Genomic DNA, 23,638 nt, shown 5'->3' on the forward strand with positions numbered 1-23,638 from the left:
CAAAGCTTCTCAGGAGTTCTTTAATTAGAGATCAGAAATAGAAGGCAAGCTCCCATGAAAAACAGCTTGCCCTGCACCACTTACCTTCCCTCTGCAAAATGCTGTGGAAAGGGAGCACTAGGTGTATTCTGGGGAGCCCTTTCAGTTCACATAAGGCAAGGATGAGGCCCAACAGCACGCTGCAAGAAGTGAGTGTGCACCTTAGAATGTGCCCCAGAATTATTTGCCCCATGTAATAGTTCTACAGCTAACATGCAAGAGTTCTTCAGCCAATCAGCCAGTGGTGAAAGGGCTCCCTGAAGATAGTTTGAAAACCATTATCTGGTCTGTAGAGTTTAAATGTCACACTTTGCCCAAAAACATCAGCCACAAGTTTTAAAAAAATATTTCAGTGGGGCTGTATTAAGTTCCAATAGAGTCCATCCCCCCATTCTTATAGATGTTCCATTGAAATTTCCACTGCAAATTTATAGGGTTTTGCTTTATTAATGTGTCAGTTTTCTATTTACTTAGTACATTTCTATCCTTCTGCTTCTCCAAGGAGTTCAAGACAGTGCTCATCATTGTCTCCTCCTCCATTCTGTCCTGTGAGGCAAATTAAGCTGAGAGAGAATGACTAGCCCAAGACCACCCAGCAAGCTTCCATGGCAGTGTGGGGATTTGAACCTGCATCTCCAAGATCCTAGTCCAGCACCTTAGCCACTACACCACGCTGCCCACCTCAGCGTGTCATCAATATGTCCTTTCCTAGCAAAATCCCGAGAACAGCTGTGGAGGTGAGTAACTGATTCCTCAACTTGCCAGAGCAGCTGTCAACCCGATCATGCAATTGTTTGAGATATAACAAAGGATGTTTCATGAATGGGACACGTGGGATATTATTCCTGGCATTGCAGTATTTTATTATCAATCTGTCTTGGTTTTTAATTATGCAATTATATTTTTGACAAGCGTAGGCCCAAGACACTCACAGGGGAGATTCCCAGGCCTGCATCTCTGCTGCTGGCGGGCCTGGCACAACTCTCAGGCTGCACCGGTGGTGGCAGCATGCCAAGTGCAGCTACCAGGCTGTGCTGGTGGCAGCATGCCCAAAAGGGCTGCAATTGGGTCCAGCACAGATCCCGAGCTGCACAGCTGCCACTGGGCCCAGTGCAGAGCCCTGGGCTGTGCAGCCAACACTGGACTCAGAGCGGAGTCCTGGGCTGTGCAGCTGCCACCACTTCCACCAGACCATTGCTGAGCCCAGGCTGCACAGCCACTGGATCCAGAGCAGCTCCCTGGTGCCACAGCCACTGACCACAGGAGGTAAGTGTTTTAACTTGGGGGGGGGGATTTAAAACCCCTGTGTATTTTTTTTTTTTTCAGATTTTTCTGCAAACCTGGGGAGTCTGCAAACCTGGGGAGTCTGTTCAGCATCCATGTGACCCCAATCCATGGATTTAAGTATCTGCAAATGGGGGTTGCTAGTAATATATGGACTAGTGGGGGCCCATGAAACTCATGGGGGGGATCCCATCTCCCCCCCCCCATTGCTGAGTCTTGAAGCCTGATGGCAGTGTCTGGAAGCCACTCCAAGCCCAGAGCAGCTCCCAGTGCCTGTTGTTGCTGAGCCCAGAGCAGCTCCCAGTGTCCACTGCCACTGCCGCAGGGCCCTGAACAGCTCCTAGCATCCACCACCACTACTGCAGGGCCTGGAGCAGCTCCCAGAGTCTGCTGCCACTACAGCACGGCCCTGAACAGCTCTCAGCGGCTGCCACTGCCATGGCAGGGCCCTGGACAGCTCCTGGCATCTACCACCACTGCAGCAGGGCCCAGAGCATCTCCCAAACTGCCAGCCATGGCTCCCAGACTCCACCACACAGGTAAGAAGGAAAGGGCTACTTTAATTTTCAGGGCATATAACCCCACCCCACCCCAGTGTATTTTTTTAATTTTCAGATTTTTATTCAAATCTGGGGAGTGCCCCAAGTTTGCTGAAAAATCTTTTTAGCCTCTGCGTGGCCCCAATCTGCAGATTTAGCTATCCACAGATGGGGGGGGAGCACGGGTGGCTATTAGAACATAAAATAAGCTGCCTTGAGCAGTCTTCAAATGGAAAGGCAGACTAGAAATCCTCTAAACATATACAACTACAATCTCAGTCACAATTCCAAGCACTCCCATACTGGGTTGAATTTGAAATTAAACAAAGGAAGTCAAAAGACAGCATAATATTAGCAACATAGTTTTGTATTCACAGTTCTCATTTAGTTCAAAAAACATGCTTGAGAGAATGAGGTGCACATTCCATGTGTCCAACAGAAAACTGGCTTCAAAAGAAGTAGTCATTTTTTTCACTGCATTCTTGCCTATTACAGATCCAAACACACACACACACACACGCACAGAGAGAGGAAAACCAAAGTATACGAAGTCTAAACACTTTAACTGTTTCATCAGATAAAGTGGATTCTGTCCTACAACTATTACTACCACAATAAAAGCATTAGGGCTCGAGCCTATGATTACACAAGTTGAAGACCTTGTAGATCTTTCTCTACCTTCCCCCTCCCAGAGGGGCCCTCTGTGATCCCCAAAAAGAGATCGCTGAGGATGACAGGACCAAAAAGCAACCAGGAGTGGTAGAGGCAGCAATGGAGGGGGAATCAGGTAAAGCTTCCCCACCCCACCCTTGTGTCAACAGAAAGCTTGTTTCACTACACTTCCCTGGGCTAACAGAAGATACTGCTCAGTCCCCCCTCCTCATTGCAAACTCCTTTAGATAGCTCCCCCTTTTGATCCACACAGATCCCACAACCCTCAGCAATGCCCTTGGGGAGGTTCCTGTAGGAATGAAGATCCACCTCTCTAAATGCCTCCCGTTCACACAACCATAGGATCCAGCCCTTCATCTTTAAAGTGACAGAAGACTCTTACTTGTTTTGCTATAATAGATAAATGCAGCTATATACCACTGGAAAGTCAATGGTAATCTTCTGGGGAACCTACGGACCAAGCCTGCAAGTTATGAAGGTCCATGACATGCATGGAGGACTCTGAATGTGAGTGGAGACAGCAATGGGGAATGGAGGGTTTAACTATTTCCCCTTGTGCTGATCTCCAGATTTAAATCATGAACAAATCATGAACACCTCTTCGCCTGGGGGGTGGGGAGAGAGGGACTTGGTAAGAGAGCCATGGAATGTAGTGGGTTAGCCAGCTCTAGGCAAGAAGGACAGAAGCACTGGACTGTGCAAATGGATAATTAAGTAACACAATTCTAGCCCATCAGCTAGCTAGCTAACTGCCCTTTCAATAAAAGTTTCTGTAGTTATCTCAGGATTCACTAGTCCCCCTCCCAAAAAAATCCTTTAAATTTTTTAACAAAGATAATGCTGTGTTTAGAAAACTTGTTGTTTTATTAAATACAGGCTCCTGATAGCTTGAAGGAGATAATCTGTTTGCTTCCCATTAGCAAAAACTCCCGTCACACATGGCGGGAAATGCTTTGAGATTACTAATATGTGACAGCTGTTTTGCATGCAGCCAAACTATCGCATGATAATCTGATTTATTGGTCACGCAAATCAAGTGTAAGGGAAATTTCAAACCTGATTCTTTTAAAAGTTCTTTTTGCATTTTCTACCCTTGTAGCGTGGATGCTAAAGCCATAGCAAAACAAGAAAATGCAGTCTGTCTTTAAAAGAGCTTTCCCCTTCATAAGAACATAAGAGAAGCCAATGTCGGATCAGGCTAATAGCCCATCCAGTCCAACACTCTGTCACACAGTGGCCAAAAATACCAGGTGCCATCAGGACATCCACCAGTGGGGCCAGGACACTCGAAGTCCTCCCACTGTCGACCCCCCCCCCCAAGCACCAAGAAGACAGAGCATCACTTGCGCCAGAGTCCCTATCTATACCTTGTGGCTAATAGCCACTGATGGACCTCTGCTCCAGTATTTGTCCAGTATGATAAATTAGTTTAATGTTATTAAAAATGCCAATACTAAATTACATTAAGGAGGATAAGCAAGTTTCAACTTAAGATTTCCTTAGAAGACAAAATGTAAGTTTTAAACAATATTCCAGTTTCCGACAACCACTGATGAGATTGTCTGAGGGAAAGTATGGAGCAGCCAGGTACTCAGTAACACATGAAGATGCCTTATACCGAGCTGTGGAAAGTATAGGACCTTGACCTATCAAGGTCAGTATTGTCTGCTCTGGCTGGCAACAACTCTCCAAGGTCTCAGTGGTCCTTTCCACACTTGGATCTCATCCCTGGTTTTATCAGAGTTCACCTTGCAACACAATAACTTGCATTTATCCCTGGTTATAACAGCATCCGTTTATCCCAGGACAAGTGTGGGGCGAAACCAGGTGACCTCAATGTAATGTGGAAACAAAAAATACCCTGAGATAGTTACAGGGGTGAACTTGAGTATAGTCTAGAATGCACGTTCAGGGACAGGGTTGAACCAGGATTTAAGGTCTAGTGGGGAATCACCCAATAACAGGTTTTTCATATCACCTGCTACCTCATCCTTCTAAATGGAGATGCCAGGGACTGAACCTGGAACATTTTGGACAGAAGGCAGATGCCCTGCCAATCCCATTCCAGCTGTGAATTTCAAATCCTCTTCCTACCAACTGTCATCAATAAGGCCAATGGAGAAAAGAGAGGCAATAGCCAGGCCCCTCTCCATCATGGCCGAATCCAACTCAAACGAGAACCCCTTACTTGAGGAACATTTTGCACCAAATTTTAATTGTCATTGCCACTAGATTTTGATGAGCCACTTTGGGAGTCCACATTTGGCTGAAATTTTGGATAAATATATAATCAATAAGCAAACAAATGAAATATATATTTATTTGCTTATGTTTTCCCTTTTCAAACACAGTATGCATACCTAAAAGGGGGAAAGTGCCCAAATATAGACTTTTCAGTTAATACCACATAACCTTAAACAATTGAAATATGTTATTATGTCTCCACTCTCCAGTCTTTCCTTTTTAAAAAGTTCTTTAAGCACCAAAAAATAGAAAATCTGATTTGGGACAGGACCATAGTGCCAGGGAGGGGGTAGAGCTAAATATGTTTCCCTATGTTACAAATAGAACATTTGATGAGCTTATGATTCACATCAGGAAACAATGCAAGGGGAAAGGATTAAAACCCTCCTTGCCCAGCACTGTGGTCCAAATCCAAATAACACTCCCCCCCCCCCCCCCCCCGCCATGGCTGCTATTTATACAAGGTGAAAGAGACAGGAGATCTCCTTGAGCTGTGCCCTCACTGAAGTGGTAAACATGTCTGTATTGTACCTGATATCTAGTTTTCTATGTGGAAGGATTTTTTAAAAAATAGAGGATCACTAAATTATGTGACCTTTAATCTGCAGTGTGAAGTACACTAAAAGGTAAAGGTTTCCCTTGCTCGAAAGCCAGTCGAATCCGACTCTAGGGGGCGATGCTCATCTCCATTTCCAAGCTGAAAGGCCAGTGCTGTCCGAAGATGTTTCCATGGTCATGTGGCCGGCATGACTAAATTACAAGGTGCAAGGAACACTGTTACCTACCCACTGAAGTGGTACCTATTTATCTACTTGCAATTTCTTGCATTCGAACTGCTAAGCAGGAAGGGAATGGAACCCTCGGCTGTGGCCTCCACCCCACGAGGAGCCCCTGGCGCCGCCCACAAGGAGGGAGGGCCAGCCAGGACCCTCCCCCTCGCCCTTCTTGGCAGGCTCATATGCCAATGGCAGGGAACGGACTGCAACTGCGACAGACACGCAGCCCCTCCTCCTGCTTCCCAGTTCCTTCTGGGGCACGCTGTTCTGCTGGTGGAGAAAATGAGCCCAGATCCAGGTGGGGAGTGAAGAGGTGGGGGGAGTGTGTGGGCCCTTCTTCCCCATCCTGGATGATGTGCGGTTCCTTCCCTTTGCAGTAGTCCACCCAGTCCAAGCCAGGGGAGCTCTGCCGCCTCTCTGTTCTCAAGGAGGGTGCGAGAGGAGCAGCAGAAGCCAGCCTGGGCCTCTCTCTCTCTTTCTCGGGGCCTCCGTGCCCTGCCCCACTGCCGGTCTTCATGTGGGGCTGGTGGTGGGAGGTCTCCTTCCCTTCGCCTGGGCGCTGTCTTGATGCTCCCCGAAGGGTGAGCGATCAACTGAGGCTGCGATCACACAGGCTAAATAATCCACTTCCAATCAACTTCCCAACTGGATTTTGGCAGTACAGTAAAAAATCCAGTCGGAAAGTGCATTGGAAGTGAATTATTTAGTGTGTGTGACCACAGCCCCAAGTTCAGATGCTCCTGCGTCTCTGAGGAAGGTGCGCCTCCGACGCCCATCTTTTTGCTCACAAAGTTCCCTCCGGTTGGTCACAACCAGTGCACCGCCCACCCCCCATGAGGCGCCGCTTCCAAGAGTCCTGGATGCGACTGGGCAAAGCCAAGCCTACCGGCAGATCTGCACTGGGAGAATCCATGCCAACTTACTTTGCCGGTGTTTTCTGTTGGGAGGGCTGGGGAGGGAGTGGGACCCGCCCGGAGGGCTTCCTCCCCCTCCATAAGCCCTTAGTAGCGGAAACTCTCCTTACTTCTGAGAAAGACTATGAGGCTCACGATGAAAAGCTACAACAGCTAACATCATACCTACTTACGGCGACACAAACCACCATCGCAGCTGCCTGGAAGTCACCTAAGTCTCCAAGTTTAGAGGCCTGGAGAAATAAAGTGTGGGAACAATTCCTGATGGATAAGATAAGTGACACTTTAAATATAGCTCAATCGAATCTCTGTACAACGAAATCACTCTTTGAGCGCACCTGGTTCCCTTACCTTCAATATATGACTGAGAAGGATTTACTCCCAAACAATCCGGCCTATGCTTCTTGGTTATGCTTCTGAATATAAAACAGTATAAAGTACTCCAGTATTACAAACGCTGCACTGTATATAACAATATAGCTCCTATCAATATCCTCATAACAAGAGTCTTTGGTTGATATATATTTATTTCGTATAAATTCAGTAATGATTTTTTTTTAAGTGCTTTTGGATTTAGACTTCAATGTAGCCATAATTTTTTTAAGCAAAGTGTTTACTGTTTGGTATTTATACTCTGCTTGGTTCTGGTATTTTTGATGTAGTATGTTGTTATTAAAATTTTTAATTTAAAAAAAAGAAAGAAAGACTATGAGGCAGGCTATCTGCCACCCCCCCACCCCCAAACCTCTCCACTGAAAGCCAAGGTTTGGCATTTGATGGGGTGGTGGCTCTGGCTGTCCAGACGACGGGCAAGGAGAGTGAGCAGGAAAGGGAACGGAATCAGTAGGGAAGTGGCTAGAGACAGACTGGTCTTCAAAAGCAGTTTTCCTTCTGCTGCCAGACTCTGACCTGCAGTTTCCGCCAAGGTTTTCTTGCCTAACCACTTGCAGAATATGAAACGATGGCACTTGCTTCTACCCACACCACCACCACCACAACCCAAGGAAAATACAAACAAGCTCTTCAAGCCAGAATTTCAACTATTGTTTAAAATGTTGCCAGCATTCGTGCTGGGATTTTAACGTCATTAGTTTCATCACTTTGTGTCCTTCCTCCCCACCTCCCATTTCCATGACAGCTGATGTCAGAGATGAGTTTTAGTTTGTGTATCAGTTTCATTTTTAAGCCAATATCACTACTTAAAGGTAAGAAAGGAAAAAATGGAAATATTAATTTTTTAAAAACAAATGTTCCTTGTTATTAAGGTTGTACTGTTCTTGTGCTACAGAAGGTTACACTTTAAACTCTTCCCTAAATCTCTAAACCAGTAATTTATTTAAAACCAAACCTTCCACAGAAATAACTCCCCTTTTCCAGACCTATTCCAGAAATAACTCCCCTTTTCAACATCACAACAGGATTTGTCAAAATGCTTTGTGATTTGTGTTTTTCAGTTTGAGAGAGAAAATAAGAGACCGTATTACTTGTTCTCACAATTAAAAAAAGAAATTGGCAATTTCAAATTTTGTGTTTTTCATTCTTCCTAAAATGCATTTATGTTTGAAAATTGGTGGGTGCGCCCCCCCCCCAGAAGGTAGCCTCGCCTAGTGTGCAAAAAAACCTGGCACTAGCCCTGTATGGCATTATACCTCATTGAAGTCCCTCCTCTCCCAAACCCTGCCCTCCTCAGTCTCCACCCCCAAAATCTCTAGGTATTACCCAACCCAGAGCTGGCAACACTACTCCCCCTCCATAAAGCTACTTTTTATGGCCGAAGGTTGCATTTGGAGTAAGAGGGCCATGACAGAGATATATAAAATTATGCATAGTTTGAAACAAGAGGAGAGAACTTTTAATTCCTCTCCCAAAGAACCAGAATTCAGGGGTGCTGTAGAAGTTGATGGGTAGTAGATTCAGAATAGACAAAATAATGTAATTCTTGGACCGGCCCAGTTTCTGCTGCCCTGTGCCTCCTCCTAAGTAAGTATTTTCTCCCTCAGGAACTGGCCCTGGTCCTCATTCCTCCCATCTGCTCTTGCCATGCTTTCATGGACCCCCAGGGTGCCTCCTTCTGCCCCGCTACTGTGCTGCTGGCATGCTTAGGACAGTGCCAGTGTCCTACCTCTTCTCCCCTAGGGCTGGGGTGCCCAGGTATGTGACACCTCCAAAGGAATGCTGCCTCTCACCTATCCAATCATACATTACCAAGGAAGGAATATGGCACCTGAGTCTCAGATGTGGGTCTCCTGAATATATTCAGGACAGAAGGAGAGGGGCAGTAATTCTCAGTCCTGAACTAAATGAGCTAAATGAATGAACAAAAAAATGAACTAACCCCCCCCCCCACAACAGTGTTTTCGAATACATTTTTCTCAATTCAAACTGAACATTCCAGTTTCCAACAGTAGCATCCTTAATACTGGGTTCCTGCAGGTTTCTGCAACATATTCCTAAAAGATGTAAATAACACACATGTTACCATAACAGTGGTCTCACCTCAGCATTTAGATCTGCTCCAGCATCTAGCAGCATCTGGACCATGGCCTCATCACCCCTCACACAAGCATACATCAGTGGAGTCATGCCCTGTGTGAAGATCAATTTCAAAATGTTGTTATGTTTACAGTGAAATGGTTGGATTTGAAGAAAAGTTCTCTGAACATATCCTCTTAAGGACAAACATGGCATGCATGCCTAAAAAAAACAACAAGGTTACAAAACCCTCTGGCAGACCCATCTTTAACATATTTATGTGGGAAGTAAAGTCCCATTCATCCCATCAAGAATTTCAAGCATATTTAGGATCGCAGCTATAATATTTCAGAAACAAAGTTTTAAAATCTGATAAGTTTTAATGACTGAGATGCCAGCCTCCAGATGGGACCTGGGGATCTCCCAGAATTACAGCTCATCTCCAGACTACAAAGATCAGTTCCTCTGGAAAAAATGGATGCTATGGCATTGTACCCCACTGAGGTCCCTGTCCTCCCCAGGCTCTACCCCCATATCTCCAGGAGTGTCCCAACCTGGATCTGGCAACCCTACCACACATCCCCTGCCAGTGGACGGGGGGACCTGACAATCCTATTAAATGCCTGCAACTAAAACATTTTGTGCCACTGCACTGCCTACTACACAAAAATAATATCACTGCACTATCAACATGCCAACAAGCAGCTATATGGGTGATCACTTGAAATTCATTCAAAATATACAGTTTGAAACTCTGGAACTGCATGTGGAGCCTTGCCATGCATATTGGCCTTTGCAGCAGTGCTTTTTGCAACATGACCCATGCAGTTTCTTGGATGTATGAAGTGGGCCTGAGGGTAGAACTGCTTATCATCCATAATTTTCTCTTTGACTTCTACACATTGTCAATAATAAAACCAGACATTAAGTTCTTCTCATTCTTCTGTACATAGCATGGATTTGGGCCTGATTCAATTGCCTACTTGGGCTAAAAATCCTGCTCCTGTGGTGGACAACATGTAGCCAACATGTTACACATGACTGAGCATTCTGCACAGATGCCTATGTTCACAGTGATGGAAAGCAACAGCAGGTTGCAGCCAACTCAGAGGTGGTTTGCCATCGCCTGCCTCTGTGTAGCAACTCTGGACTTCCTTGGTGGTCTCCCATCTAAGTACTAACCAGGACCAACCCTGCTTAGCTTCCAAGATATGATGAGATCAGGTTAGCCTGGGCCATCCAGGTCATGATATTCAGAGAGACTCAGATAAAAGGAGAGGGAAGCAAAGGTTACACGATTCAGTCCTACACACATAGGACATCTATGCAGAGCCCACATTTCAAATAATATATTATAACAGGTGGTGGAGGGGCTGTACTCATCATCTCCACAATAAAGACAGGATCTTTGGCCCAGATAAATATGTAACCCATGCAACTGTCCTTACTGAATTGGACATAATAAGACTTAAAACATTTTCCACAAAATTCCTCCATTAGCTTTTTTTATGAAGGCAGCCCTGCCTTTACAGAGATGAAAATTTAAATCCCACTGTCTTCTATTCAGCTGAAACTACACTGGGCCTTTATCTCATAAAAAATTGCTCCTTTAGCCATTTAATGAGCCTCTTTTTGACAGGTTAGACTCAAACGTTATATATTCACTGCCAATACAGTTAATGGTTGGAGGAGCAGATGCTTTTCTACACTATTCCTTGGTACATAGTGACTTAATTTTAAATGAAATGCCAAGACAACACTGCAGAAAGTTGCTAGCTCTAGGGAAATGCTGCCCTGTTTGGAGGAACTAGATTAGCTGACCCTTCATTACAGAGATGCCTGGCTGCAATTTATATTAATCTGAAATACCCAGAGCTGCTGATCAATGTATCCCTTATGATTAGTGTTACACTGAAAATGGTATTAGGCAGAGATGGAAGGGAAAGTTAAATGCAGCACAAGTGAAAAAAAGGGAAACAACTGTTACTTATATTCAGCGGAGGAAAAGGAAAAGAAGAGAATAGGTAGATGTGGGTGGAAGAATAGTCCTCCAAGGAGAACGGTTATAAGAGGAGAGACATTCAGGGCGCAGCTAAACAAGATTTCGCAACCAGATCTCCCAACATCTTTAATTTTATTTGGAAGCAGCTGAGGCAGGCCTTAAATTATATTGGGGAGACATTTTGGTGTTTTTTAAATGTTTTTTTAACGTTGCCTAGCAGGGCTATTTAGACTGGAGAAATCATAGAGGGTGAAAAAAGACTCCCACAGTGCCATATCAGCAATCCATTTACCAACCCACCCCACTGCCCATGGCTGCTTGTAAATAAAATTGAAAACATTGGGAGATCAAATCATGGATCTCCTGTGTCTCATTTAATTGAGCCCTTGTTACAGATTCCAAATGACAGAAAAGACTCAGGGACAGAACTGCACGTTCTGTGAAATTCCATAATTATTTTTGAAATGGGGTTTTCTTTTCTTTCTCAGATTGAAGACACCAGGGCTGCAGTTTCCCTGCTGGACATCCCCTAGAAATCAAAGCACCAACACCTGTAATCTGCAAAGGGGAAGACTTTTAAAAATCGAACTACACAGGACATGGAATTCTGCCCTTATCCAAATTACTAGTTCTGTAAGAGAGAATAGTGGGAAAAGCTAAACAACCCTGTGCATACAAGAGAGAACAGGGGGGGGGGGGGGGGGAGGCAGGGGTGCTGCTCCTCTAATCAGTTTCAGTTTTGTACCTGCTCACTCATGCTGTTAATTCCATCAGGACCTAGTAAAGAAATGGCCTGTTTGACCAGATCTGTTCGGCCACAGGTCAGCATTCGGAATCCCAGATCTTGCTTGAATTTTGCTTCTATGGCTACAGCATCCAGCTTCCGGGAAGCACAGAAACAATCATCAATCCTGTGAATAAAGAAACAATTAGGAAGCATTTAAAAACAAAACAGACCAGTCATTTAAACACAGCAACATTTTGCTTTTAAATATCATACAGCACTGTTGCTACAAACAACGAGTATAACACTCTGTCAAGGAGAATTCAGATACAGCAAATCCTACAAAAGCTATCCTGAACAGCCTCACTAGTTATGGTTGCCATTTCTGAATCAGCTAGCATAAATTCAACAGATACAATTTCTTTTCTAGCAAGAAGATGCAGCAACAGCATCACATATCAATTTGATTTTTGCCTCTCAGCAAAAAAAAATGTTTGAGTCACACTCGGGGAAAGGTAGCAATGCTAATTCTATGATTCATGCTCCAGAGAAGCCATTTAGTCCAAGGCAGCCAAAACAACAGAAGTCATATGATACCTAAGAGATTTATTGCGGCAGAAGCTTTTGTAGGCTAGAACCCACTTCATCAGATGAATCTGAAAAATGTCAAGAGTTGTCCCCCCCCCCCCCCCCCGATCTATGATTGTTTACTGATACAATCTTCTATAATTTATAGTAAGCAGCTTCAAGCAGCTCTGAGCAGTAGTTTAGTTTCACAATAACCCTGCAAGGTAAATGAAATGTAGAGAGATACTTCCCAAGGCCATACAGCAAGCTTCACGGCTGAACAGAGGTTTGAACTCAAATCTCTCATGTACAACCAACACCAAATGAAACTCTAAGCACCATAACAGCAATCATGCGTATTCTTCATATAATACAGCTGCTACACTGGCAATACCATCATAAGCATCCATCTGTCCATTGACTTCAATAGAATTTGAAGGGTGTAACTCTGCTCAGGCTGCCACAGTGAATAGCATATATTTAATTTGGGCTGATTCATATATGGTCAGATTTAATAAGATCTACATATGTACGGTACGTGCTTCCATGTGCAGCCAATAATGTGTTAACCTGTCTTTCCATCTCCAAAAATGGCTGCAAGTTAAGTCAGAAAGCACAGCTACATATCACAGCTAGGCATGTAACAACCTTGGATCATGTGTGACTTCCTATACACATTGTGGCAGACACAAAGAGGACTTCCATGGCCTTTGCCATCCAACATTATGATCACATTACCATGCTGGTTCACTGAGGGCCTGAGGCACAGAGCTATACTTCTTTGAATGTAGGCTATTGTTACCACATTTGCTGCTCTCTGAACTGTAAGGCAGTTCTCCCAAACTATTTTTCTACTTTATTATTTATTAATTGAAATATTTATACCACACTTGTCTCCTATGGCTCAAGACTGTTTACAATTATAAATAAAAGCCATCCATAATACAGCAAAACCCCATTAATTGCCCCCCAAGAAAATGAGGAGGAGCAGGTTTTTATACCCCACTTTTCTATATCTTGAGGAATCTCGAAGCAGCTTGCAATCGCCTTTCCCTTCCCCTCCTCACAGCAGTCACCTTATGAGGTAGGTAGGACTGAGAGAGTTCTGAGGAAAATGTGACTGGCCCCCAGTGGGGGATCACGCCCAGTTCTCCAGATTAGAGTCCACTACTCTTAACCACTATACTATGCTGGCTCTAGAAAACACAGCCTCACAGTTCCTCCTAAAATCTTTGAAGAATAGTGTAATGTATTCAGATGCTGCCCTGAATGCATGAGGATGAACGTAGAATCATCCCATAGAGAAGCTATGTTAAGCTTCAGAAGTCGGCAAGGATTCGCGCCGAAAACATTGTGTCCAATCACATTTGAATGTCTGTAAGTGGGAACGCTTGTGATTGGTCTGTTATGCGATCAACCTGATAGGTTGATAATTGTATAGTAGGTGTGGCTACATTAGCCCAGAATGTTTAAATACCGAACCGCTGCAATGGAAGCTGGTTCGGGCGATCAGATGTTGTACCGTGTCAGAGAAGTTGATCATCGAGCTGAAATAAACCTGAATTTTGCTGAAATCACTCTCTGGCTATTTGTTGAGCACGGACTTAACAAATAGCATCCTTCTCACCTACTCAGGGAGATGGGAGGTTTCAGAAGATGGGAACCAGTATTGAAAAGGACCACATTCTGGTAGATGCCAAGCAGGCAAGTTGTGTGAGTGTGTGGGTGGGAAGGCAAGTAGAAGGCAACAGCTTCAGGACAAGAGAGGTAGTTGTTCAGATATGCGGGTCCAAGGCCATGAAGGTATTTAAAGGTAATAACCAGCACGTTGAATTGGATTTGGAAACAAACAGGCAACAAAGACAGGTGTTTCAACACAGGCAAGATATGTTCCTGAGAATAATCTGAAGCTGCCACAGCTTCCAGGTTGTCTTCAAGGGCAAACCTATTTCTATATAGCACAACAGAACCGCAGAACTACCAAATCTGGTGAAACAAAGCAGCAAAGCAACTGAATAGTAGAATCTGATTGACAAGAGGCTGATTCTGAAAGCCATTTTTGAGGTCTAAGAATCACTACACGGTAATCTGGGTTTGTAGAATTTCATCCATACCGCATGAAATAAGTAACTGCTAAAATTAGAAAATGCTTTTACACACTGGTGTTAAAATATGTGGCAATTTTCAATTGTTACTATGAAGGACCACAGTACCATTTTACCTCATGGATCTCAAAAGTTACCACATCTAAAAACTGTACTTAAGGATCACTGAACAGTTTTGAAATTGATGAAGGAAGGCAGAGTCTGAGAACTTCTGTCACATATGGTAACGATCGCTATTTATTCTGTCAACTTATACCAGAAACTGCTAGTTTAAAGTGCAGAAATAGCTCAGTTACAGCCCTGCAGCAGCATATCTAGCTGTACAATTTTACTGGCATAACAAAGAACACAAATTTAAGACGTAATTCCATCTGTGCAGCAGAAGTCAAACCTTAGCAGGGCTGTCACATTTAGGGATCCCCACTACATGGGTGCAAGTAGAACCACCCTGCTTAATGAGGGTTTGAAGCTTATTAGGATGAACTCTGGTTAAGCAGCAAATCTAATTGGTCTCTGCTGCAGTTTACATTGGGGTCAATGTTTCTCTTAACCATGGTTAAGGCTGGAATAAGCAATTTGCTGGAAAGGGGGGCTGTGAAGGGGAATTTGCATCCTGCAGCTTCTCTCAATCTGAAAATGACCTGTTTACAGGCCTAAGAGATACCTTAATTGTTTGGAGGAGGCAAAAAGAAAAGAAAAGAATGAACAACATATTTAACAGGCCAACGAGAAATGGTTAAGCAAAGTAAACATGGAGGAGTATGTTTCAAGAGTGTTTGTTGAGGTAATGCAGTATGAAATTGGGCATGCAAGGGAAGGACTGTTTCTCCAAGTTCTGCTAAACCATCCAGTCAAACAACATTTAGAAAGTTGGCCAACGCAAATAAAGCAAAAGTACTCAAATGCAGTTGCCTGGATTTATGGATTTTCTCTGATTGCTTGCAAGTTTTGCAATACGACAACACCGAAGCTGGCTGCTCACTAGAGCCATCTGTCCAGCAATAATGCTTTTTGCAAGAAATAGGTTTGCTTTGGCAAGAAAGGCTGCTGACATATCAAAGAGCTGAAAATTTCCCTCTTAACGTTATTATGCATGTGCCTCTTATTCGATGTACTGTGGCTGTTTAACCTGTAAAAGCCACAGTAGTGGGTCCCAAAATTGGGTTTATGGGTTTAAGGCTGTGAATGTTCCATTAAAAAAAATAAATATGAAAGTGTTTCAGTTTTTCCCCCCTGCCACTATAAATGTAGGAAATGGAACTGAAATGCCAATGTGGGACCATGGAGAATATGATAAGACTTGGACTGGGAAATCATGGGTTCAGATTTCTAACCTTGAGCCAATTGACTCTTGGCTTAACTGACTTCACTGGATTGTTTTGAATATAAAATGGGATAAGCAATACATGTTGCCATGAGCTTAATGAACCAAGGGCATAATCAACTTAAAAAAATTAAAAACAGAAATGAATGAAATAAGGACTGCCTGCTTTTCTTCAGTAACCAGACTCAGTGCAAGAAGAGGTACACATCAGCACTGAAGAATCGAAGTTAATGTAGATTTCTCCTAGTTTCCTTTCCTAGCAATTTTGGAATGCTTCCTACAGACAGAGCCTCCTACTGTTGTGAAATTCTACCACCATCACCCCGAAACCCCCCAAACTGATTTCAGGATACATTATGGCAGATTAAAAGTATTTAAGCCATTATTTTTCCTTAGAAAACAATGGATCTTAATTTGACAGATTTTTTTCAATTAACATTTTTGTCAGATTTTGTGTGTGTCAAGAAATGATGTGGAACCAGGAAGGAGAATATGGGTAAGGTATGCATGGCCTAACAATATGACACGGTTTTCCCAGGGATGTCCCTAGGTCCAGTTGACAGATGTGGCCTGGAAGTTCTGAGCTTCTCAAACATGTGGTATCCCATTTTGGACTGGGACTACAGCTTAACTCTTCTCTTCTAAGCCATTTTCCTGACTTGGAACATCTCCAGGGAGCAGCTGTTTGCTATACTAGGGAAATTTATTATGTGCCAATGAGCTACATATTAGGTATCTCAAACTGGATAAACAGTGTTTCCCCTGGGCCATTTCAGGTCAGGAAAATGGCACGAGGTTGGATTTTTGGAGCCCATTTGCCCCACATGCCACGTTTGTGATCTGCATTGGGCCTACACATCCATGGGAAGCATGAAACTTTCCTGGATCCAAGGGATGTACCCTGGAAAAGCATATCCTGTAGTGCAGCCCTCTGATAATAACTATGTTAGCAACAAATTACAAGGATGTGTGAACCAGCTCAGGTAGGGTTACCAGCCCAGGGTTTGGAGATATCTGGAGATTTCAGCGGTGGAGTCTGGGGAAGGTGAAGTTTGGGAAGGGGATGTACTTCAATGGGGTACAATGCCATAGAGCCCATTTTCTCCAGGTGAACTGATCTCTGTTGCCTGGAGATCAGTTATAATCCCAGGAGCTCTCCAGCAACTACCTGGAGGCTGGCAACCCTAACCAGCTGCCACACCTCAAACTTCACATCGTGCAATCTTTTCGAGGGAGACAAGACATGAGCTCCACACCTGCAAATTATTCAGTAAATGAACTGCTGTGCAATATACATGTGTAACAGTGAAATTCTATGCAGAATCATCCTAGTCTACATGCATTCATTTGAAAATGCTTATGGTGGAGTCACTCAGCAAAGGATTATACTGTGTGTGAGGAATGCCTTGGTGTAGGCTGGAACAGTGGAGACTTTTGCAGACTCCAGCCTAGAACTTGCTATGGGGTTAGGACTGGGCATCAGGAATACTACGTAGCAGGAAACAGTTCCTTCCCACCACAACATACTGCAAACTATTTTTTATTGCTTCCTTTAAAAGACAGCCTTCATATTGACTCAAAGCACATGCTCACAGTATTGTATTTTACACTGTGCTATAGGTGTGATCAGCATCTGCTATGTAGTAGTGGTGGTGGTGGCAGTGATAGTTGTAGTAGTAGTAGTAGTAGTAGTAGTAGTAGTAAAAAAGTAAAGGTTCCCTTGCTCGAAAGCCAGTCGAATCCGACTCTAGGGTTGCGGTGCTCATCTCCGTTTCAAAGACGAAGAGCCAGCGCTGTCCGAAGACGTTTCCGTGGTCATGTGGCCGGCATGACTAAACACCAAGGCGCACGGAATGCTGTTACCTTCCCACCGAAGTGGTACCTATTTATCTACTTGCAATTTCTTGCTTTCGAACTACTACTACTACTAGTAGTAGTAGTGGTGGTGGTGGTGGTTTATAGCCCACTTTTCTCTACTCGAAGGAGTCTCAAAGTGGCTTACAATCGCCTTCCCTTCCTCTCCCCACAACAGGCACCCTGTGAGGTAGGTGGGGCTGAGAGAGTTCTGAGAGAACTGTGAGTGGCCCAAGGTCACCCAGCAGGCTTCATCTGGAGGAGGAGTGGGGAATCAAACCTGGTTTTTCAGATTTGAGTCCACCACTCTTAAATCGCGACACCATGCTGGCTTATTACTTACGACACCATGTAACAAGTAGGGGTGCCAATTCCAGGTTGGGAAATTCCTGGAGACTGGGTTGTAGAACCTGTGGACAAGGAGGAGGGTGGCTGAGGAAGGACCTCAACAGGGTATAAAGTCATAGAGTCCAGCCTCCAAAGCAGCCGGGCAGCTGTTGTCTGGAGATCAGACACAATTTTGATGGATCACCAGACCCCACCTGGATGCTGGCAACACTATCTTAACAAGGACCATTTCACACATTAAGGACACAATTAGTCACTGTCTATGTGTGTGTATGTGTGTGTGTATATATATACAAGGGGCATCCGGATAAGGTACCAGAATGTACTAATGTCCTTTCGTGATCCTACTTCATATGCACAGCTGCATTGTGTATATAAATGGCAGAAAATTAACAAATCAGCAGAATTTCCCTGTTAGCGTTCTGATTACCTGTGAAAGAAATACTTACTCTGTGCATTACGGCATCTACCATGCAATTAATTGTAGTGTTCTTAACAGGAGGGATCCTCAGTTCCTATTGATTTACTGGCAATTTGTCTGTGCTCTTAGCTCACAACTCCAGCTTTTGGAAGCAAGTGAGCTGAGGAAGCTGTGTAACAACTGTGCAATCTTCCAATTTAAAACATTAATTTGAAGGAAGATTCTCTCCCCACCCCCAATATATGTAGATATTTCTACATCAGTAACTTCTTGGAATATTCAGGTTGTATAAGTTACTGCTCACATGGATGTCAGCAGATTCTCAATAAATTTAAGGAGGTATTTTGTGGTTAATTTATCTGTTCCCTCTTGTTAAACAGCATGTACATCCTTCCTGGATTCCTCTGCAAAAGCATTGGAACAGATCTCCACTGATCAAACAGTGACAGTTGTAAAACAAAAATAATAAGGAACATTTTTTTAAAAAAGCATCAAGATAACAGAGCTGGGGGGATAATCAAAATGTATAGCAAGAAATCTGCTTACTTTACACTTTGTTCCATGGAAAATGCATCGGTGCATTGAGGGGGAACATTAGGCAATATTGGTTTATATGTTTATTTAAAACATTTTTAAGCTGCCTTTCCATCTGATCAGGGTCCACAAGACAGCAAGCATAAAAAAATTAAACATAAAAACATTAAGCAATTAAAATACAGTTCAATTGATAAAATAATTCAATTAAAAACACATACATGAACAATGCTAGAAGGAGAGCCAGTAACCATTATTGGGGGTATACCAGACAAAATAAACAGTCTTCACCTGACAGTGAAATACATTGATAGAGAAAGACAGACCAATCTCCCTGAGGAGTGAGTTCCAAAGTTTTGGTGCTAAAACGGAGAAGGTTCCCTGGCATCGCTATCTAAATCAAGCCTACATTGTTAAAAACATGTTTGTCATTTTTATGTGGTTCATATTTACAGGTGCACATAGAATATTTTATATGTACACTTTTAAAAAGTTGTACTGTATTCCACTTGGGATGTTTCACATGGAAAATATAATCTATGCTTAGTAAAAATGCATAAATAAATCCTACAACTAGGGCAGCTTAATATATTGGACAAGATCCCCATAGATGCCTTTAGCCCCTACTCCAGCACTCCACAACCGGGTTGTCAGGTCCAGGTTGGGAAATACCTAGAGATTTTGGAAAGGGAGCCTGAGGAGGGCAGGGATTGGTGAAGAGAGGGACTTCAATAGGGTCTAATACCATAGAGTCCATTTTCTAAAGTGGCCATTTTTCTCCAGGCTAACTGATCTCTGTCACCTGGAGATTAGTTGTAACAGAAGGAGATCTCCAGCCACCACCTGGAGGTTGGTAACCCTACCCTACACTAACTCCTCTCATATGCACGGGTTTTATTATGCCCATAATGTACGGAATGATCCTTATTACTGAATACTCATGAGACTCTGACTACACTTACAGAATTTTGTTACTAATGTAAAATAATATACTAGGAGCATGAGCTTTAAGATGGAAGTCTGTGCTTTAAATCTCAGTGCAGATAGAACTCAACAGTTGGTCGTGGGCAAACCACTATCTCTCAGAAGATGTTTTTACCATAGAGTTTTTGCCCAAATACCAGAGCATCACCGGATGACACTGGCATGCTAGTGTCACTTCCTGTTGTGATTCAGCAATGTTGCAATGCTGGCAACATGGCCTGGGCCTTCCTCTTTCTCCAGGTAGGCCCCCCCCCATCCTCTGCTGGCAACCTTGGGCTCTTTTTGTAGCAGGAACTCCTTTGCATATTAGGCGACACACCCCTAATGTAGCCAATCCTCCAAGAGCTTACAGAGCTCTTCTTACAGGGGCTACTATAAGCTCTTGGAGGATTGGCTACATTAGGGGTGTGTCGCCTAATATGCAAAGGAGTTCCTGCTACAAAAAGAGCCCATTTATAGCCTGTCTTTTGGGGGGCAGGGTTACTGCTTTCATTTGCCAGGTGGTGGAATCAGACACCAGACTGGGAGCATGACAACTACATGCACACAGGTCAATAATGTACATAAAGAGGGGCAGTGCTCTACATAAGAATCCTGAATTGCAGCTGTTCTCAACTTCCCTTGTGCAATGCCTGGTCTTCACTTAGAGGAATGCTGAGGTGGCAAATGGCAGACAGAAAATATCATTAGCTGAATTTGCAATGGACCATATCCAAAGCAGAAGGAACATGCTAAAACAGAAATGCAAAGCTCTAGAGCATGAATGAACATGATTAAGCTTGGATCTGTGTTTGTGCTGTGGCCAAAACTATTTCATAAGATTAGGGCACAAAAGGAACAGCTTAAAATATGCACACTCTGTAACATTAAAATGGACTGTAATCCTAATATAGAAGTGAAATTGAAGGGAGAAGAGCCAACACTAATTCTTCCTTATTAGTGTTCAATGCTAGGTTGACAAAAGAGTATGGGATTCCCATCAGGAAACCTGTATGTGGCCTTATAATTATTCAAATCCCTTTTATCCTCTAGAATCAACTGTGCTGATGGTCTACTGAGTTTTCTCAAGGAGTCTGTCTGCACCCACAAACTGGGTTGGCATTTTTGTACCCAATTATTGCAGCAGTCATGATTGGCGTTAGAGGATTTCTCAAAATTTGGGATGAGGACAAGGACACTCAAGGAGAGAAGTACATGAAAGTGGTGCTGGATCTAATTAGATGGAAAAAATACCTTGCATTATGATCCAGACCTCTAAAAAAACCTCCTGCTTCTCCATCCCATCTAGTGCATTCTAAATAACTCGTGTCACAAATGGCTTCTTTCCAAAGACCTTACTTTTTCTAAGCCCAGTCAATCTCTGTTCTACCTATTACTAAATTCCTATACAAAAAGGCATTTCTAGAAAGTAACAGGCAAGAAATCTGCATGCACATCTTATTTATTTATTTAATAATTAGATTTTTAGGCCACTCTTCCCTGCAAGCAGGGCTTGGGGCAGCTTACAACAAAGGTAAATACACTAAATAAATTAAAATAAGTTAAAACCAACAGTAAAATACATAATACATGTATCAACAAATAAAACAATCAATTCCAAGATGGTGGAAAAAATTCCGCTTCCACAAGCCTCCTGGGGGGTTGCGGAGAATGGAGGGTGTGAGAGTGCCAGACTACATGATGTCCTGTTGTTGCCCTCAACCAAATGTAGGGTTGCCAAGTCTATCTTCGCTGGGAGCAGGGGGCTCCCGGCCGGCGTCTTGTGGAAGTGATCCAACACCAATGTCATCATGGAATTTCTGGAACTGTTCTGCCAATGCTCTCTCTATTACCTTACCCAGAAATGAAAGATTTGAGATGGGGTGGTAATTGGCCAGATCCATAGGATCTAAAGTTGGTCCTTTGAAGAGCGGCACAACCACCACCTCTTTCAGTCACACTGGAAAGAACCCCAAACCCAGGGACAAGTTGATAATATCTTCCAGGGAACCTCGTAGCCTCTCACAGCTGGCTTTCACCAGCCATGAGGGGCATGGATCTAAGAGACAGCACCCAGATTCCTGTCAACATCAGCTCAGGAGACCTGGCTGAAGGTGTCTAAAACTGAATCCAAAGACAGCAATGATCTGACCATGGCACCAACATCTGAGCCATCAGATCCATATCTACCCCTATCTTAACGTGTGATCACAAAGTGTTTTGATGTACATAGTTGTCCATAGCTCTCAATATATGTATTCTGGGTTGGATTCCCATGGGGTTGAATTCAGAAGTGCCCTTCAGCTCACAGAGGGAAATTATTCCATCAGCAGAAAAACACCTTTGGAGCCAATCCAATGGTTTGGAGCCAATCCAGAGTGCGTACACTGGAAACAGCCCACATATAAGAGGATCACATTATGATCTATACACAGGTTTACCCTGACATGGATGACCCAGGCTAGCTCAATCTTGTCAGATCTCAGAGCCTAAAGTAGGGTTCACCTCTGGTTAGTACTTGGCGGGCACCGGCAAACACCTCTGTATTCTCTTGCCTGGAAAATCCTATGGGGTTGCCATAAATTGGCTGTGACTCAATGTCACTTTCCATCACCACCACAGTTTTGACAAGTGTATATTTGATTGGAGCAGCCATAGATGAGTTAAAAGACCCCTACCTGAGATCCCAGGAGACTCACTGCCAGTCACAGTAGATAACAGATCGATGGGCTGACTTAGTGCAAGGGAGGTTCGTGTGCTTGTTTAAGAGGGCCTGTTTCACAGTGACAGAGCATATGTTCTGTGTGCAGAAGGTCCCAGGTTCAACTCCCAACATCTCAAGTTAAAAGGAGCAGGTAATAGTTGAGGATTATTTCAAGTGGGAGAATGGCACCCAATGTTATGCCCAATTTGTTTTGGGGGCAAATTACTCCTCTGGAGTTCCAAACACAGGATTCCATAACTCCAGAGCTGCACAGAGTTTGTTTTTATGGCTGCCACCACACAGAAGCTTTGCTCTAGTTTCATGGCTAAACTAGAACAAGTATTTTTGGAGCATCCACATCTTCTTTCCATGTTTCCCCCCATTTTGGTGAAATGTTTCCCAAGCCTAGTTTGATATGATCTTTTTGGGGAAACTCGTTTGCACACCCTGTGGATGTGAAGACACACATTTTTTTCAGATCTCACCCACATCAGTGCCATTTTCCTTGCCCCAGCTTCCTGTGACAGTTATCCCTCCCCCCTCCTGCACCACTAGAAGACTTTTTAAAATCAGTAGGTGACATATTACAATATGTCAATCACCAACAGAAGAAACACAGAAAAGCTTTGATGTGAGGATGAAGTCTATATACCAGAAAAATGTATACTCAACATTATAGGGTTGTACAGGAGCTCAAAACACATGAAAAAAGCTCACTAAGGAGGACCTTTCTGCAATCTCCTTTTAATCTATGTTCACCACTGTGTCCTCCAAGCAATTCTGCACCAAAATCGAATTCAACCTTCTTTTTAATCCAGGTTTTTCCCCCATTCTGCACTAAAATTGAGTTAAACCTTCTGATTCCAGGTTTCCCCCCTATTCTGCATTACATTACCTCCCTTCAGTGGTCAGCCCAGTTTTAGCCTGCTGTTGCCCCGGGTTACTTGGATGCTATTTTGCTGTGGACTTAAATTGCCGTGACTCGAACACAGAAAATCCAGAGTGGCAGGGAAATGTGGAAAGGACCTAAGTATTATATCTTTGCAAAATAATTACCCTCTATTTTTGCTTCAACATTTGAGACCAGCTTTCCTGTGCATCCTTTTACAGCCGCAACTACATTAGTCACCACTGGAGGTCTTCGTTTTCTTA

General features: G+C 43.5%; 1 protein-coding gene across 1 annotated transcript in view; it reads right to left on the reverse strand.

The window, feature by feature from the left end:
• BTBD11 (BTB (POZ) domain containing 11) overlaps positions 1–23,638 on the reverse strand; it is a 371,102-nt gene that overhangs the window by 39,124 nt on the left and 308,340 nt on the right. Inside the window, 2 exon segments of the mRNA XM_015427577.1 lie at positions 8,965–9,054; positions 11,688–11,853. Coding sequence (XP_015283063.1) covers positions 8,965–9,054; positions 11,688–11,853 — 256 coding nt within the window.

The sequence above is a fragment of the Gekko japonicus genome, unplaced genomic scaffold (assembly GCF_001447785.1).
Source record: "Gekko japonicus isolate JY-2015 unplaced genomic scaffold, Gekko_japonicus_V1.1 scaffold28, whole genome shotgun sequence".
Classification (NCBI taxonomy): Eukaryota; Metazoa; Chordata; class Lepidosauria; order Squamata; family Gekkonidae; genus Gekko; species Gekko japonicus.